This window comes from Nomascus leucogenys, chromosome 19 (genome assembly GCF_006542625.1).
Source record: "Nomascus leucogenys isolate Asia chromosome 19, Asia_NLE_v1, whole genome shotgun sequence".
NCBI lineage: Eukaryota > Metazoa > Chordata > Mammalia > Primates > Hylobatidae > Nomascus > Nomascus leucogenys.
In genome coordinates this window covers 32267590-32284382 of record NC_044399.1, presented here as the reverse complement: position 1 = coordinate 32284382, position 16793 = coordinate 32267590, and the positions used below count along the sequence as shown (strand labels likewise).

General features: G+C 51.5%; 1 protein-coding gene across 7 annotated transcripts in view; it reads right to left on the bottom strand.

Moving 5' to 3' along the window:
• The window catches only part of MPP2 (membrane palmitoylated protein 2), a 52663-nt gene that overhangs the window by 11719 nt on the left and 24151 nt on the right, over positions 1-16793 (bottom strand). For 5 of the 7 annotated variants that reach the window (XM_030799685.1, XM_030799684.1, XM_012497734.2 and 2 more), the window contains 10 exons: positions 16303-16455; positions 16004-16153; positions 15384-15611; positions 14555-14686; positions 14341-14446; positions 14187-14255; positions 13788-13949; positions 12879-13081; positions 12372-12500; positions 8447-11072 (listed from right to left, as the gene is read on the bottom strand). In XM_030799685.1, coding sequence (XP_030655545.1) covers positions 10896-11072; positions 12372-12500; positions 12879-13081; positions 13788-13949; positions 14187-14255; positions 14341-14446; positions 14555-14686; positions 15384-15611; positions 16004-16153; positions 16303-16455 — 1509 coding nt within the window. In that variant the 3' untranslated portion in view covers positions 8447-10895. Of the gene's footprint in view, positions 1-8446; positions 11073-12371; positions 12501-12878; positions 13082-13787; positions 13950-14186; positions 14256-14340; positions 14447-14554; positions 14687-15383; positions 15612-16003; positions 16154-16302; positions 16456-16793 lie in introns of those variants that run through there. The other 2 variants (XM_003270761.4, XM_030799686.1) reach the window with 2 other exon arrangements.

Here is a 16793-nt window from a genome sequence, read left to right as displayed (position 1 = left end):
TCATGTTTTCCAAAGTGGTCATAACATTTTGCATTCCCACCAGCCATGTAGGAGAATTCCAGTTCCTCCACTGACACTTGCTGCTATCAGCCTTTTTCATTTTAACCATTCTAATAATTGTATAAACTGCACCAAAATTGTAGCTTTAATTTGTATCTCCCTGATAACTAATGACTTTGAGCATCTTTTTGTGTGCTAATTTGCCATCCATTTATCTTCTTGGGTGAAATTTCTGTTCAAATATTTCATCTATTTTTATTGAGTTTAGAGAGCTCTTCATATATTCTAGAAATAAATCCTTCATCAAATATGTGATTTACAGTTATCTTCTCCCAGTGTGTGACTTGTCTTTTCATTCTCTTAAAAAGGTCTTCTTAGCTTGCTGCACTGAAAAAGGGAAAAAAAGAAGTTTTTCACAGAGCAGAAGTTTGACATTTTGATGAAGTTCAGTGTGTCAACTTTTTCTTTTATGGACCATGCTTTTTGGTGTTGTATCTAAAAAATCTTTGCCTAACCCAGGGTCACAAGGATTTTCTCCTGTGTTTTCTTCCAGAAGTGTTATAGTTTTAGGGTTTACATTCAGACTTATGATATGATTGAACTTGAGTTAATTTTCATATATGTGTGAGTAAGAGTTAAACAACTTTTCTTCCTCTTCCTCTTCTTCTTCCTCTTCCTCTTCCTCTTCTTCTTCTTCTTCTGCTTCTGCTTCCTCTTCTTCTTCCTCTTCCTCTTCCTCTTCTTCTTCTTCTTCTGCTTCTGCTTCCTCTTCTTCTTCTTCTTCTTCTCTCCTCCTCCTCCTCCTTTCTTACTTCATCTTCTTCCTTTTTTTGTGTATGGATATATCCAACTATTCCAGCACCATTTGTTGAAAAGGCTACCTTGTCCTTTCTCTACTGCATTGACATTGCACTATGTTGAAATCAGTTAAATATATTTGTGTGGGTCTGTTTCTGGCCTTTTCTGTTCTACTGACCTATTTATCTATCTTTATGCCAATACCACACTGTCTTAATTGCTGTAGCTTTATAATATGTCTCAAAATCAAGTAGTATAAATTCTCCAACTTTGTTCTTTATCAAAGTTGTTTTTGCTCTTTTAGATTTCTAGTATTTGCATGTGGATTTTAGCAGCAGCTTATCAATTTATACCAAAAAAAGCTTGCTGGGATTTTGATTGGGATTACATTGATTACATAGATCAATTTGGGGAGAATTGACCCCTGAACAACATTGATTCCAACCCATGAGTATAGTATAACTCTATTTATTTAGGTCTTTATCTTAATTTGGGCTGCTATAACAAAGTGTCATAGTGTTGGTGGCTTCTCAACAACAGAAATCGATTTCTCACAGTTCTGTAGGTCAGGGTGCCAGCATGATCAGGTTTTGGTGAAAGCCCTCTTTTGGTGTAGTGAATTCTTATAATTTTATGTTGCCTTGGCATCCATTTTACATATAAGCTGGACTTTCTCATATCAGAAGCAGGGCTTACTCACCCTTCCAGCCACAGTTTCCAGTTCTCACAGTTCCTCAATATGGTCGATCCCATTTCCTGCTTCATACAACCACTTCTTGGTGACCACCTCTCTATGAGACAGCTAGATACGACCTGACTTCCCCTACTAACCCTCTTACACAGGGACTGTGCAAATATGCCACAGTGACTACCTCACAGTCACAGCATGACTCCATGGAACTCGTGCCTGCTTGCTCTAAACCCATCAATTAGAACTCTCTACGGGAAACTCGCTTGGGTAAACCCTTGGACTCTGATAAAGGCTTTGGCCCAAGGTCCGTCACCCTCTCTCTCCTGCTCCCACCCACTGGTTGAGCTCCTTTCCACCTCCAGACTTCCCATTGGCAACCGGTAGATGCCCCTAATGTCTCTGGGACCTGTAAGTAATAAATTTCTTCTGTTTCATGCATTTGGGTTTCACTTTCTCATTGGGTCTCACCTGACCTACACACTGTAACTTAACTTTCCCCTGATTGGGGCTCTCCTAGAAAATTGCTATCTCAGACTGGGTGCAGTAGCTCACACCTGTAATGCCAGCACTCTGGGAGGCTGAATCCAGTGGATCACTTGAGGCCAGGAATTTGAGACTAGCCTGGCCAATATGGTGAAACCCCGTCTCTACTAAAAATATAAAATTAGCCGGGCATGGTGGTACATGCCTGTAATCCCAGCTACTCAGGAGGCTGAGGCAGGAGAATCACTTGAACCCAGGAGGTGGAGGCTGCAGTGAGTTGAAATCACACCACTGCACTCTAGCCTGGGTGACAGAGCAAGACTCGGTCTCAAAAAAAAAAAAAAAAAAGATAAGAAAAGGAAGAAAGAAAATTGCTGTCTCAGGTTATGGCCACTGTCAAGAGAGACCTCAAGACCAAATTAAAAGAAACCATGGGCCAGGCGTGATGGCTGATGCCTGTAATCCCAGAGCTTTGGGAGGCCAAGGCGGGAGAACTGTTTGAGCTCAAGGTTCGAAACCAGCCTGGGAAGCAAAGAAGACCCCAACTCTGCAAAAAATAAAAAAATTAGCCAGGCGCAGTGGCATGCACCTGTAGTCCCAACTACTCAAGTGGCTGAGGCAGGAGGTTTGCTTGAGTCAGGGAGGTTGAGGCTGCAGTGAGCCATGATTGCACCACTGCACTCCAGCCTGGGTGACAGAGCAAAGACCCTATCTCAAAAAAAAAACAAAAAACTATCTTCCTCTTCAATGACACCTATGGAGTCCACTCATTAAAGATAAAGTGTTGGCTGGGCGCAGTGGCTCACGCTTGCAATCTCAGCACTTTGAGCACTTTGGGAGGCTGAGGCGGGCAGATCACGAGGTCAGGAGTTCGAGACCAGCCTGGCTGGCATGGTGAAACCCCGTCTCTACTAAAAATACAAAAAATTAGTCAGGCATGGTGGTGCACGCCTATAGTCCCAGCTACTCGGGAGGCTGAAGCAGCAGAATTGCTTGAACCCGGCAGGCGGAGGTTGCAGTGAGCTAAGATTGTGCCACTGCACTCCAGCCTGGGCAACAGAGTGAGACTCCATCTCAAAAAAAAAAAAAAAAAATGAAGTCACAAGATGGAAAGAGGCTAGATCCCTGAATCAATGCTAGTAGCACTACTCAACATACATGAGATGTCATGTGAGCAAGAAATGAGTAACAAAGTTATTAAGTTGCTGAGATGTGGTGGTTGTTACAAGGGTTGGCCCCTCCTGAACTTCTGATCTAATTGACCTGGAGAAGGGCCTGGACAATTGTTTTTTTAACCCCCCAGGTGATCCTAACGGGCAGCCAGAATTGAGAACCACTGGATTGGGACAGAAATACAAGTGCAGAGTTGCTTAGTAGAGAAATACTGAGTTTCCAGGAATGCCCCAGGAAATGGGAAGAAAGTTCTCCAGAAATGAGAGAAAAAAAAGAGCGGACAGAGAGGACCCAGCAACATGGTGGAGGCAAGGGACCAAAAGAGAAGAAGTTTACCAGAAAGACATTCTTTGTGCTAGGAATGGTCAGAGGCTCTTTGGAATAGAGATGTTTAATAATCAATGGCAAATTCCCATCAGAACTATGAGGTGATATGAACCCCCATGGATGCTTTGGGGAAATCAAAGGAAGGGTGGTTGCTCATCTGGCCATTGCAGGGAGAAGGGAACCGCCAAAGCTCCTGAGAATCCTCAATGATCCCGAAGGAGTGGCACACAGCTCCGCTGAATAACTCAGGTAGGAAGAAAGATGATCCCTTAACCCTGAAGGATTTGCCAAACATTGCCCTTGGGTGGTCTTTTGATGTCACATATGGCCCCTGTTTTTGAGCATCTGGAAGCAATCCTAGTGTTACCACTGGGAGGGCCCATGACACTTTTACAGAAGATGAACCTGAAGCCCAGAGAGGTAGAGGGATCTGCTGGGGGCTACACAAGTTCCAGGTGGAGCTAAGTGGATTAGCCACAGCATGTCTGAGTCCTCTAGCCCCATGAATGCTCGCAGACACCTGGGTGCAGGCATTTTTTTTTTTAATTTTAGATTTTTAGGGGGTACACGTGCAGGTTTGTTACATAGGCATATTGTGTGATGCTGAGGTTTGGGTTTCTATTGAACCTGTCACCCAAATAGTGTACAGAGAACCCAATATGTCGTCAATATGTAGTTTTTCTTTTCTTTTCTTTTCTTTTTGAGACAGAGTCTTGCTGTGTCCCCCAGGCTGGAGTGCAATGGCACGATCTTGGCTCACTGCAATCTCCACCTTCCAGGTTCAAGTGATTGTCCTGCCTCAGCCTCCCAAGTAGATGGGATTACAGGTGCGTGCCACCACACCTGGCTAATTTTTGTATTTTTAGTAGAGACAGGGTTTCACCATGTTGGCCAGGCTGGTCTTGAACTCCTGACCTCAGGTGATCCGCCTGCCTCTGCCTCCCAAAGTGCTGGGATTATAGGCGTGAGCCACTGTGCCCGGCCAATATGTCATTTTTCAACCCTTGTCTCCCTCCTTCCCTCCCTCCCTCCCTCCTCTCATCGTCCTCAGTGTCTATTGTTGCCATCTTTATGTCCATGTGTACCCAATGTTTAGCTCCCGCTTATAAGTGAAGACATATGGTATTTGATTTTCTGTTTCTATGTTAATTTGCTTAAGATAATGGCCTCCAACTGTATTCGTGTTACTGCAAAGGACATGTTTTGTTTTTTGTTTTTTGAGACAGAGTCTCACTCTGTCACCCAGGCTGGAGTGCAGTGGCATGATCTTGGCTCACTGTAACCTCTGCCTCCCAGGTTGCAATACAAGCAATTCTCCTGCCTCAGCCTCCTGAGTAGCTGGGACTACAGGCGCGCACCACCATGCCTGGCTAATTTTTGTATTTTTGGTAGACGCAGGGTTTCACTATGTTGGCCAGCCTGGTCTCCAACTCCTGACCTCAGGTGATCCACCCGCCTTTGCCTCCCAAAGTGCTGGGAGTACAGAAGTGAGCCACCATGCCCAGCCGATTTCATTATTTTTATGGCTGCATTATATCCCATGGTGTACATGTACCATATTTTCTTTATCCAATCCACCACTGATGGACACCTAAGTTGATTCCATATCTTTGCTATGGTGAATAGTGCTACGATAAGCATACAAGTGTGTTGGAGGCCAAAAGAATGAGGGTCGTGACCAACTCAGTATACCACTGGAGGCTATATGATCAAACAGCAAACTGTTCTCATAAATGCAGAATGTTGGCAAACTGACAAACTGCATCTGCCACCCAGAAGGAATGCTGAAGGCAGTCACGCCCCAGGCACAGTGTTTGTGATTATCTACAGGCACACCTGAAGCCTGTTAGCAATTATGTGAACCTGTGATAAATCAAGCAGCTGACCAATGGTTACCTGCTCTTCCCTACTCTTTCTACCCAATAAATATGAAGGGCTGTGGAAGCTTAGGGCCCTTGCTCACTAGAAGCAAAGAGCCCCCTGACCCCTTCTTTAAAACAGATTCTTTTGTCTTAAGTTTTCATTTCTGCGTTCGTCCTCTTTTGTTCAGTCCCGTAGTAACTGTCACAAGCGGTGCCCAAACAGGGAAGAACAGGGACAGGGACAGACAGGGACAGACAGAGATAAGCAGGGACTTGCAGGGACTAGTAGAGACTAGCAGAGACAGACAGGGACATGAACGAGGAAGGTCTGCTGGAGCAGAGAAAGTGAAACTGACCAGACGAACGAGAAACCCCGGAACCAGTCTGCTGGCAGTGGATATAAGGTCAGTGCCCTAAAGAAGTACTGGGATATAATGTCAGCGCCCTAAAGAGGTACTGGGAGCGGGAAGTTTCTGAATCAGGGTAACATGGGGCAGAATTTGTCCATTTTTTCTGTTTGGAGTTTGGTCCGTACTGTCCTTTTGTCATTATTTCAAAATTTGAAAGAATTTTTTGCCCCACCCACAGCACCTATCAAGGGTGGTGAACACGAGAGGGAGGGTGAAGATTGGCCTGTACCGTCTTCTTTTGTGGCTGCAGAAATACTAACTTTGACTTTGGCTTGGATTGCAAACGTGCACTGGCACCTGTGAGATGTACAAGAAGCTTACGAAATTTTCTCAGAGCTTGTCAAGATGTGTGAATTGAGCTTCATCGCTCTGCAATGTTGGCTCAAGCAATAGCTAATTTAGTAGTTGATAAACCTAAAAGGAGCCAAGGTTCAAACCCTAAAGTGGGAAAATGTTATAATTGTGGAAAAATTGGACATTTCAAAAAAGAATGCCGTCAGATCTCTGGAAAGAAGGGATCTTATAATACCGTTCCCTCCCCCACAATGGAAAAAACACCAGGACTTTGCCCTCCTTGCAATAAAGGAAATCATTGGGCTAATCAATGCCATTCAGAATTTCAACAAAACAGCACCCCCCTGTGGGGAAATGAGAAGGGGGCCTGGACCCGGGCACCTCAAACAATGACGGCATTCCCAGTTCAGGCCACAACTCATTTAGGGGCGGGTTTCCGGAGGCACATTGATTCCCTCTCCCCAGGAACACCTGGAAGCACAGGATTGGGTCTCCCAGTCAGCGAATGGGTTACGTTAGTTGGAGGAGACAAATCCACCAAGATTCCCACTGGTATTTGTGGACCTTTGCCAACAGGATACATGGGATTAATTTTAGGCAAAAGCTGTCTTAACTTACAGGACATTACTGTAGTCCCAGGAGTTGTTGACTCGGATTATGAAGGAGAAATTCAAGTAGTGGTAATGTTACAAGATCTTTGGGTTTTGAACTGGGAGAATATATTGCTCAACTGTTGCTTATCCCCTGCAAATTACACCCTTCTCCACGAAAGAAGAAACAAGGGAATCAAGGATTTGGAAGTACAACTCAGAGGGACATTTATCTATCACAACCAATAGCATCTAGTAGACCCACTTGTGCAGTGCAAATTAAAAGTTTTGTGGGCTTATGGATACGGGAGCAAGAGACTGGCCTCTGGCAGTAATGGATCTTGGAGATTTTTTTTACTATACCCTTACACGAGAAGGATAAGCCTCGATTTGTTTTCTGTGCCTTCTGTTGATTGGAGAAAGCCTGTTTCTCATTATCAATGGAAAGTTTTACCTCAAGGCATGCTCAGCAGTCCTACGTTATGTCAGCATTTTGTAGGAAAAGCATTAAGGAACCTCAGAATATGTTTCCCACTGCCTATAGATTTACTAACGTGGGGATGAGGGTATGCTTATGTTTTTATAGGAGATGGACAAACCGTGTGGGTGCCCTCAAGGTGTGTGCAAACATGGAACAGGAGACTGGAGGGACCCATGGATCCCAACCATGGGCCTGGTTCCCCTGGTATGAGCCATGAGCCAGTTGAACCTGAGTGCAAAGACAGAATGAGGACTGACCAGAGTCACACTGACATCAACCCCCATAACATGACAGATTTTGTTCAATTAATGTAAAAACAAAAAGGGGGAGATATTGGAGGCCAAAAGAATGAGGGTCAGGATCAACTCAGTATACCACTGGAGGCTATATGAGCAAACAGCAAACTGTTTTCATAAATGCAGAATGTTGGCAAACTGACAAACTGCGTCTGCCACCCAGAAGGAATGCTGAGGGCAGTCACACCCCAGGTGCAGTGTTTGTGATTATCTACAGGCACACCTGAAGCCTGTCAGCAATTATGTGAACCTGTGATAAATCAAGCAGCTGACCAAAGGTTACCTGCTCCTCCCTGCTCTTTCTACCCAATAAATATGGAGGGCTGTGGAAGCTCAAGGCCCTTGCTCACTAGAAGCAAAAGCAAGGACCCCTTCTTTAAAGTAGATTCTTTTGTCTTAAGTTTTCATTTCTGAGTTCGTCCTCTTTTGTTCAGTCCCGTAGTAACTGTCACAAGTGGCGTTCGTCCTCCTTCGTTCAGTCCCGTAGTGACAGTCACACAAGTGCAGGTATCTTTTTGGTGGAATGATTTCTTCTCCTTTGGGTAGATGCCCAGTGATGGGATTGCTGGAATGAATGGTAGTTCTATGAGAACTCCCCAAACAGCTTTCCACGGGGGCTGAACTAATGTACGTTCCCACCAATAGTGTATAAGCACTCCCTCTTGTCTGCAACTTCACCAGCATCTCTTATTTTTTGACTTTTTAATAATAGCCATTCTGACTGGTGTAAGATGGTAACTCATGGTGGTTTTGGTTTGCATTTCTCTGATGATTAGTGACATAAAGCACTTTTTCATACATTGTCACTTGTATGTCTTCTGAGAAATGTCTGTTCATGTCCTTGGGTACAAGCACTTAGAAGGAGCATCTTCTGGGGATGGGGGAGTGTGCAGGGGCAAGACAGAGGAAAGGAAGACATCGCAGAAAACAAGATATGTCGCTCTGACTTCCATTCTAGAGTCATCTGTGCTGTGCTCCCCAGCTCTCACTCTCTCCCAAAGCCATCCACCCAACCCCAACCAAAGACAAGTAGAGCCAGAAGCCTTTGCTTTCACATTTAATCCAAGGAAAAAGAAAGAAAACCAATCAGTGAGAAAACTCAAGAATTGGATGGCTGAGGCAGGCGACAGAGGAAGGGCACTGGGGCTGGGACTGAATATGGACAGTGGATGGTAGGGTCCTCACTCTCTTGAGGTCCCTCAAATACAAGAGTCCACAGTGGCAGGGAGGGAGAACACAGTCATTGAGCTAATGTGGTGGGCACACACACCTGTTCCAACCCAGCCCCGTCCTGGGTGAGCCAAGGACTGACAGCCTCTGCTCCCACCTGATAGGTACCTGGGAAGAGCTGTGGAGTGAGGCTCAGGCAGGGGAGGTAGGAGGCTGTTCAGAGAGGAAAGACTGAGAAGAGACAGGAGGGAAGGGCCCAGGCCTGCCCCTTGGGCATCACTAGCAGTAAAGGTGCCATGAGGGCCAGGTACCTAACCCATCTCCATCAGAGATGATGGTCACTTGGACCAAGGAGACAGAGGCAGCTATAACAACAGATCTTCCCCTGCCTCTACCCTTAAATCCCCCAGGGAAGGTAGGAAATGGCAAGTGACCCCATAGCGTTAGGTCAGCAAGAAAACACCCCATTTCCTTCCCACTCCCTTAGGCTGAGGGTGATGCAAGGGAGAGCTGAATCAGGATGAAAGGACACTGACTAAGGGAAAAGAGGAGCAGGAGGATGAGTGTGTAGTATACGCAGAGCCACACCGAGATGGGGGCAGGCCTGGCCTTCCCACCTCATGTGTATACTCTATACAAATGCAAATGAGATTCCTAGTATAAGAAATATATTCTAACATTTGTAATAAATATTCTGTTTATTCTCCTTCCCCTTCCCTAGGAAATGGGCACACAGTGGTTCAGGGGCCAGCTTTGGCTGACACTGCAGCGAAGACTAGTTAGACACTCGGAAGAACTGGGAGGCACAGGGGTTTGGACTCGGGGTGTCACAGGTTGTCCCCTCTGAGGACAGGCTCACCCTGGAAGGAATGCAGAGAACAATGAAGGATGAGATGCCCAAGTACATCTAGGACAGCATTCTTTCTTAAAGGGAGTCTCCTATTTTACAAAACTGGCCTCCTCAAGTTACGGCTGGGGGGCATTTAGGGTAGGGGGACAATAGGACAAGGGAGGAGACATCAGGAAAGGACCAGGGCTTTGGAGTCCGGGATCAGGGTATTATAAGAAATGAGGGCTGATGGGGAACCCCCAGAAAGGGGCCCCAAAGAGTGACCTCCAAAACAAAACAACCCTTTGCTTCCTCCCCAAACTAAACCTGACACACACACGCGCGCGCACACGCACACACACATACACCCCAGTGCCAGAGGCATAGACAGGTGCTGAGCATGCACGTGGAACCACAGGCTGTGCAGACTACCGTGTAAATGGCACCTCTGGAGTTGTGTGTGAGGAACCTCCTGGAGGACAACTGTCCTTCAAGCCCAGGCTCCCAAGGTCCCCTCTGCACTCCTCCTTAGCCCTTCCACCCCGGCAGCCCTGATGCAAGTGGGCTACCTGGACCTGGCTAGAGAGAAAACCAAAATGGACCAAGGTCAAGGACATAGAGCTCAGACCTGTGCCTGCTGTGGGCCATGGAGAGCTTGGGGCTCTTCAGTTGGTAGCAGCAGGTTCTCACAGGGCTCAGCCCTCCATCCCGCCCTTACCTGGGCTGAGCCCACTGGCCCCTGCTAGCCTGGCCTTGTGGGGAGCAGGGCTGACCTGTCAGGACGCATTGGAGAAATATGGAGAAACTCGGGCAGTGAGAAGCTGTGGATGAGGGAAGGACCGAGCTGCATCTGCCCTGCGACCCTGTCCCTTTCCGAGGGAGCTGGGAGCTGCAGTGCTCTGCAGCTGTGGCCACTGGCTCTCACTCTGACTCCTCCAGCCTTCAAGATGGCACCAGGATGGCACAACCACCCAGGCCTGCCTGGCTGCCAGCGGGCCACACATTCCCCTGACCACACAGAAACAGCCCAAGGCCTGTTCCTGCGACACAGGGGTGAGAGGTGGGAGGCGTCCAGGAATGGGGTGGGTGTGACCAGTCCAGAGGAGAACTGGCAACTGGGGAGGGGTGGCAGGGGGCAGTATGCCTACTGACCATGTGGTCCCAAAGCAGCTTTTATCTTCTCTATACTGACCATTATATGGAGGTGACTCTGACACATTCCTGGGCATAGCTTGGCCCTCAGAGATATCTGGTGGCCAATGGGCATTGGGAGTGGGCAGCACCTGGGCACAGGGTACCCCATGAATGCCCACCTCCCTGGCAGTGCACGCCTCTGTGCTGAAGCCAGACTTAGGGCCTGCTGGGAGCTGTTACCCAAGGAGAGCCAGATATGGGGGCTAAGGATTGTGGCAGGGGATCACAGGTCAGGAAGGAGATGGATTCAGGTTGTGGGTTTCAACACAGAGTGGGCCAAGGACCAGGTGAACAGGCTCAGTACACCCAGCTGACAGGCACCCACTGGGGCTCTGTCCGTAGCTTCTCCATGGCTGCCTGGAGCTCGCGGAAGGTCCTCTCCAGGTTGCTATTGACCAGGCAGAGGTCAAAGTAGTGCCCGTAGCCCCTCTGGATGCGGCTGCTCTCCTCCACTGTCCGTCTCAGGTCCGCCTCCTGCCCAGGCACAAGGGGACCTCCCTACAGTCAGTGCCCACAACTCACCCCCACTGTCAGAAGGAGCTACAGCTGCCCCCACTCCCCCTCCCCAAAGCCCAACCCTGGCGTGGACTCCCTGGCTAGGGAGGCAGGGGCCCCTCTCTGCGTGCCTCAAAGTGGCTCACCATCAACCACAAACAGATGGTGAGTGAAAGGGAGGAAATAAGCTTTAATAACTGCCAATCACATCCCTAAATGCTTTGCATGCCACATAATCTTCACTACAGCTCTGCAAGGTAGGATTAATTCTTTCCCATTTATAACAGAGAAAATGAAGATACAAAAAGGTCACATAGCCAGTCAGTGGCTAAACAGGGTCTGCCTGACTCTCAAGCCAGTGCTCCCTCAAGTCTGACTAGGCTGCCTTACCTATGCAGCTAGACAGGCTGGTACCAGGGCAATCCACAAGTATCCAGGACAACCCCACCCTCGACCCAGTGGAAGCTGGATGGGCAGGGGTGGGGAAGGGTACTTAACAACTGACTTAAATAAGCGGAAGCTAGCCGCATCCCAACAGCTCCAGTTGGCCACACCTGTTGCCAAGGAGGAGGTGCCCAGAATGGGGATCAGGCAAAGGTCCAGAGCTCCTTAAGGCGGTCATTGGCAGAAGGGTGCCAGCCTAGACAGCCCCTCCTGGGCCCCAGGCACGCTCTGACCTGGGGCCTGAGTGCTGCAGCACCAGGCATGGCCAGCAGAGGGACCCCTGCACTCAGAGCGCCGCAAACTCTCCACCTCCTGGGAAGGCGCAGCAAGACATAGGGAGGAAGGCGGATGGGGCTGGAGTCCTGCAATGCGGCCTTGAAGCCTCTCCTCCAGGCGCTGCCTGCTCCCTGACGCTGACTCAGCCCTCCAGCCAGCCTTCCCGCCTCTGGCTTTCTCCTACCCTTCAGCTTTCCCCCAGCTGTAAGCAACCCAAGCTCACCGGGCCCACCTCCTGCCCACCTCTCCCAGTGGCCCTCTGGAACTCTCTCTGGCCAGCACTCTGTCTCTGCAGAGTGGGCTGAGCCGGGGGCCTGGAGTCAGAAGCACATGTATCCCAGGCTAGGTGTGTGCCTGGCTCACTCTGAGACTTTGGACTTCCTCTCTCAGACCTCCCCTTCCACATCTATGCAGGGGGGACCACGTCCTACCTCACTGATAACTGGAGCAGGCCCCTGTCCCTCCCCAACACCACCTCCTTCTCTCTGTCAGCTCAGGCCTGTCCCCCACCACGATAGGCAGCTATCAGACCCCTCCCCCACACCTCAGAGCCCTCACCGTGAGCTGCTTGGTGGATACTCCACTCTCCAGCGCAGCCCTGTTCATGGCCCGCAGGGTCTCGAAGTCCGGGGCCTCAATGAACACCACGTAAGGGACAAACTCAGCCGTTCGTAGCACCTTCACCGCCTGCAGAAGGAGAAGGCAGGGTAGGGAGCATATCCCCATGTCTGTCCTAGGAACCAGAGAAAGGCTGTGAGGGTGACCGGGGTTGGGATGGGCACTTGGGAGTAGATGAGAAAAGGGGGCCTGGGGGTCTGGGACATGAGTCCTGGGACAAATGACAAACAGCTGGCAGGTGGCTGGGGTGACTGGAGGAGACTAGAGGAGGAGTGGGGGCTCTGGAAGGCTGAGAAAGGTTCCAGGTGGGCTGGGTTTCTAGCAGTAGTTGAGGGCAAAGGGGGTACATGGGCGTGCTCAGGTGACAGGTGTCTGGAACTATATGGGAGAGCACTGAGGCAGCAGAGAGGACACATGGCGGGCTGGGAAGGAGCAGAGTGGTGGTACCTGGGGGTTGACATCCAGCACGCACACCTTCCCAGCAGCGACCACGCCCCGGATGGAGTCAATACGTGTGCCATACAGGTTGCTCTCGTATTCGCCATGTTCCAGGTAGCGCCCAGCACGGATGTCAGCCTCCATCTCCCCACGGGACACAAAGCTGTAACCCTGACCTTCCCGCTCTGAGTCTTTGGGCCGCCGGGAGGTGTCTAGGGGGATGGGGGTAGGTTGGACCGAATGGGCATGGGCAGGTCACAGTGCCTCAGACACATATATGCACCCCTACCCAGGCCCCCGTTTCCCAGCCTTGGGGGTGCAGTCTGCTCCCCATCATGCCAGCACTGCTGCCTTTGTACACACCTGCCCCCCACTCTCCCCAGTGCGCACACACAGACATGAGGTGGTAATCATGGTCCAACCCAGAGCCCACAGATGAGAGGCTGAGGTCCAGAAAGGGCAATGTACAGCCCAAAGCCACACAGCAAGGGCCAAGCAGACCAGGGCAGTGCTCTTAGTCCTGCCTCTGGCAGCCAGGAGTTTCCACCACCCCCGCTGGTTCTGCCACTAAGAAGCCCTGTCTTCCACAAGGCTACACATAGGCAGCTCATAGCCTGTTTCACCCGGGTGCACGGCTGGGCACTCACTTTCTTCATGGCTTTTAGCAAGTGAAACAAGAGAAGGAAAGGGGACGCCAGCCCAGCCCACTAGGCCACCTGTTGGCTGGACACCTCCCTCACCCTTCCTGAGCCTGAAGTTCCCCTACTCACCCACAGAGGGCGTGCACCCCAACCCGTGTACCCAAAGGTACCACCTGGCCTCGTGCCCATGAAGATGCCCATTCGGTGGGCCCAGCCCTGGCCCCAAGGGGAGCCCTGCTCCCTGTCCCTGACTCAGCAGGGCCCAGCTCCCACTCACAGGGCACCGTGGTGCCATAGCGATCTGGATCCCACATGATGAGCTTGTTCTTCAGGCTGCGCCGTCCCACGCCCTGAGCCCCAATCAGTACCAGGGTTTTCCGGCGGAACGGGGGCATGCGGGCCACCTCCTCATAAATGAGCAGCTCATGACGGTCAAACTCTGGACACAGGGAGATGGCGCTGCTCACCAGGCTGCACGGTGAGGGAGGGGCGGAGCTCTCAGGGAGGCTGAGGGCAAGAGGGCTTGGAACAGGGGAGCAGGAGGGAGTCGGGCAGGGCCTAGGGACACGGCTGGCAGCATCTGAGCCAGGCACGCATCTTCACAGGTGATGGGTGGGGACAGGGAAAGGCATGCCATGTTAGAGAAGGGCAAGGGAGGGGGTGCTCTGATACCCACCTGCATTCTTGGTGGTCAAATACATCATTCGCTTCTTTTTCTTTCCTGAAAGGCTGCCGCACAGGGTCCCTGGCCATAGGGAGATGGGTGAGTGAGGCAGACAGGGCCCTGTCGGATCTCAGATTGGAGGTGTGGGGTAGGAGGGACCTCCTACCTGAGTTTGGTGTCAGCTCCAGGTCCCTCTTGACAAATGCTTTCCGCTTCTCCTCCAGCAGCTGGCTGGGGATGAGCCCAGCACTGCCCCCTTCGACATGGCATGCCTGAAACGGACATGAGACCAAGATCTGCCTGAGCAAGAAGACCCCTCCCTGTGCCCTCGCCCTCCCATGCACCATACCTGGAGAGATGCAGGGGTGCCCGCAGCTCACCTGCCACCAGTTGGCATCATCCTGGTTTACGATCTGGAGCAAGTCCCCTGCGTTGAAGCGCAGGCCTGCTTCCTTGCAGGGGATGAGGCTGTCTCGGGCCGGGTCATAGTCAAAGTGACATTTCACAAATACCTGGGCCCAGGAATCAGCAAAGGGTTGGGGGAAGGGTCAGCAGAAGGCTGCAGGTGGAGGTCTACCCCATGCCCCCTCTTTTCACAAAGACGTAAGAGGCAATGGAACTGTCCCCCTGCAGGAGTGATGCCTCCAGGCCTGCCCATGCACCTCCCTGGTGCCAACCTCTCTTCGCATCTAGTACTACAGGATTCAGATCTCAGGACCAAGGATGTGGGACCACCAAGTAGGGGACAGGACCCTGGCACCTAATCCTGGATCCCTCCATCCACTCACTCTCTCCCCTTGGAGAAGGGCTCTGGTGGAGGGCAAGAGAGCCAATAGGATAGGTAGACAGAGCAGCCAGACCCCCAGAATTGACCAACCAGGAGACAGCTGTCCAGGACATATGACCACCCCACCCTGTGCACGCGCACAAACGTGAAGAACGCTGACCACGATGCAGGCACTCTCTCATACACTCTGGTACCCCAGGCTGTGGCTGCGTGCATAATGCCGGCCAATGTGGGAGCACATGCAGGTGCAGCAGAGGCAGAGGCCTGTCCACGGCTGCGGTCAGCTGCCTCTGGGCTGCACGTCCCACCCCCATCTTCCCTGGAGGAAACCAGTAGGAGAGGAGGGCCTCAGTGAGACCTGCAACCCTGACAGCCAGGAGGCTCAGCCATCCCTTGGGCCTTGTGCTGGGTGAGGGGCCCACCTGGCGGGGCAGATGGGGCTCCTGGTAGCTGGGCAGGATCTTGAGGATGACACTGCCACTGGCGTTGCGCAGGAGCTCCTGCAGTGCACGGGGGTCACTGCCCACTGGCTGCCCGTTCACCTCCTTGATGATGTCACCCACATGCAGCAGGCCTTGCTGAGCCACCATGCCCCCATGCAGAATGCGCGCGATCACCAGCTCGCCGCCCTCCACGCGGAACGTTACACCCTGGAGGTCAGAGGGAGTGTAAGTTGAGGCCACAATTGCTCCAAGTCAGAATCTTCAAATAGTCTCCTAATAGCTCCTCCATTCCTGTCCCTACCCACCCACCCCCACCCTCACAAAGTCCTCCTCCATCCTTCTGCCTAAATTCTTCACTTACAGCGGGTACTAATGGGGGGGGGGGGGAGCAGGCAGACTGGAGAGGTGTGGACACAGGTGCGTGTGCAGTGTCTATGGTCTCCTGGGTCTTCCCCGACCCTTTGCTGCATGGCCCTTCCCTGCACAAAGCTGGCCCCATCTTCATCTTCAGACCACGCTTGGCCTTTTTTGTCCGCTCATTGGTTATTCTCAATCCCCCACCCTCACCAGCCCCGCCTCTGGCCCTGCCCAGTCCTCACCAGATGTTCTCCGGCTGTCTTGCGGATGCCCACCATGCGCACGGCATCAGGAGGTACAGGCTGGTTGCTGAATGTAGGGTCCAGGCCAGGGCTGGGGGGTGGTGTCTCATAGGTCTTTGAGGCCACAGAGTCATGCGTCTCCAGGAGGGACTGGGGGGGTGGGAAGAGAAGGGACAATGGGGCAGTGCCCTGGGTCTCTTCCCATCCCAGCTCCAACTTCCTGCTGGGCCCTCCAACAGCAGTATGCCCCCGTCCACCCGCCTCCTGCTCCCTCAACCCCAGCCCCAGCAGCCAGGAACCTGGAAGTGGGGCTCCTGGAGGATGTGGGCCAGCTCGGCGGCTGTGCTGCTCTGCTCAGCCAGCTGCGCCAGGTCCCGCAGGATCTCCTGCACCAGCTCCAGGTTGTTGTCTCTCACGGCCTCCAGCTTCGTCTCCTCCAGCCTCTCATGGGCCTGGGGGTGGAAGCAGAACAGGTGGGGCTAGGAGCTTCCCCAGGAGCCCTGGGACACCAAGCAGGGTCCTCCCTCAGCCCCCAGGCATTTTCCCCACCCCAACCCCGGCCCCCAGCTTCAGCTCCTCACTCACTGACACACAATCACACCCACACGTGCGCATGCATTCCTTGCTGTCTCCTTTCTTCCCCAAAATGACAAGGACCTAGTTTAGGGAAGGAAGAAACCAAAGGACAAACCTTCCTTTCCATCCCCTTGCCACAGAAGGTCATTAGAAGTTACCAAATTGTCTCCAGCTCCCAGGACCCTATACACATTGGCATTCAAAGACAGCTTCT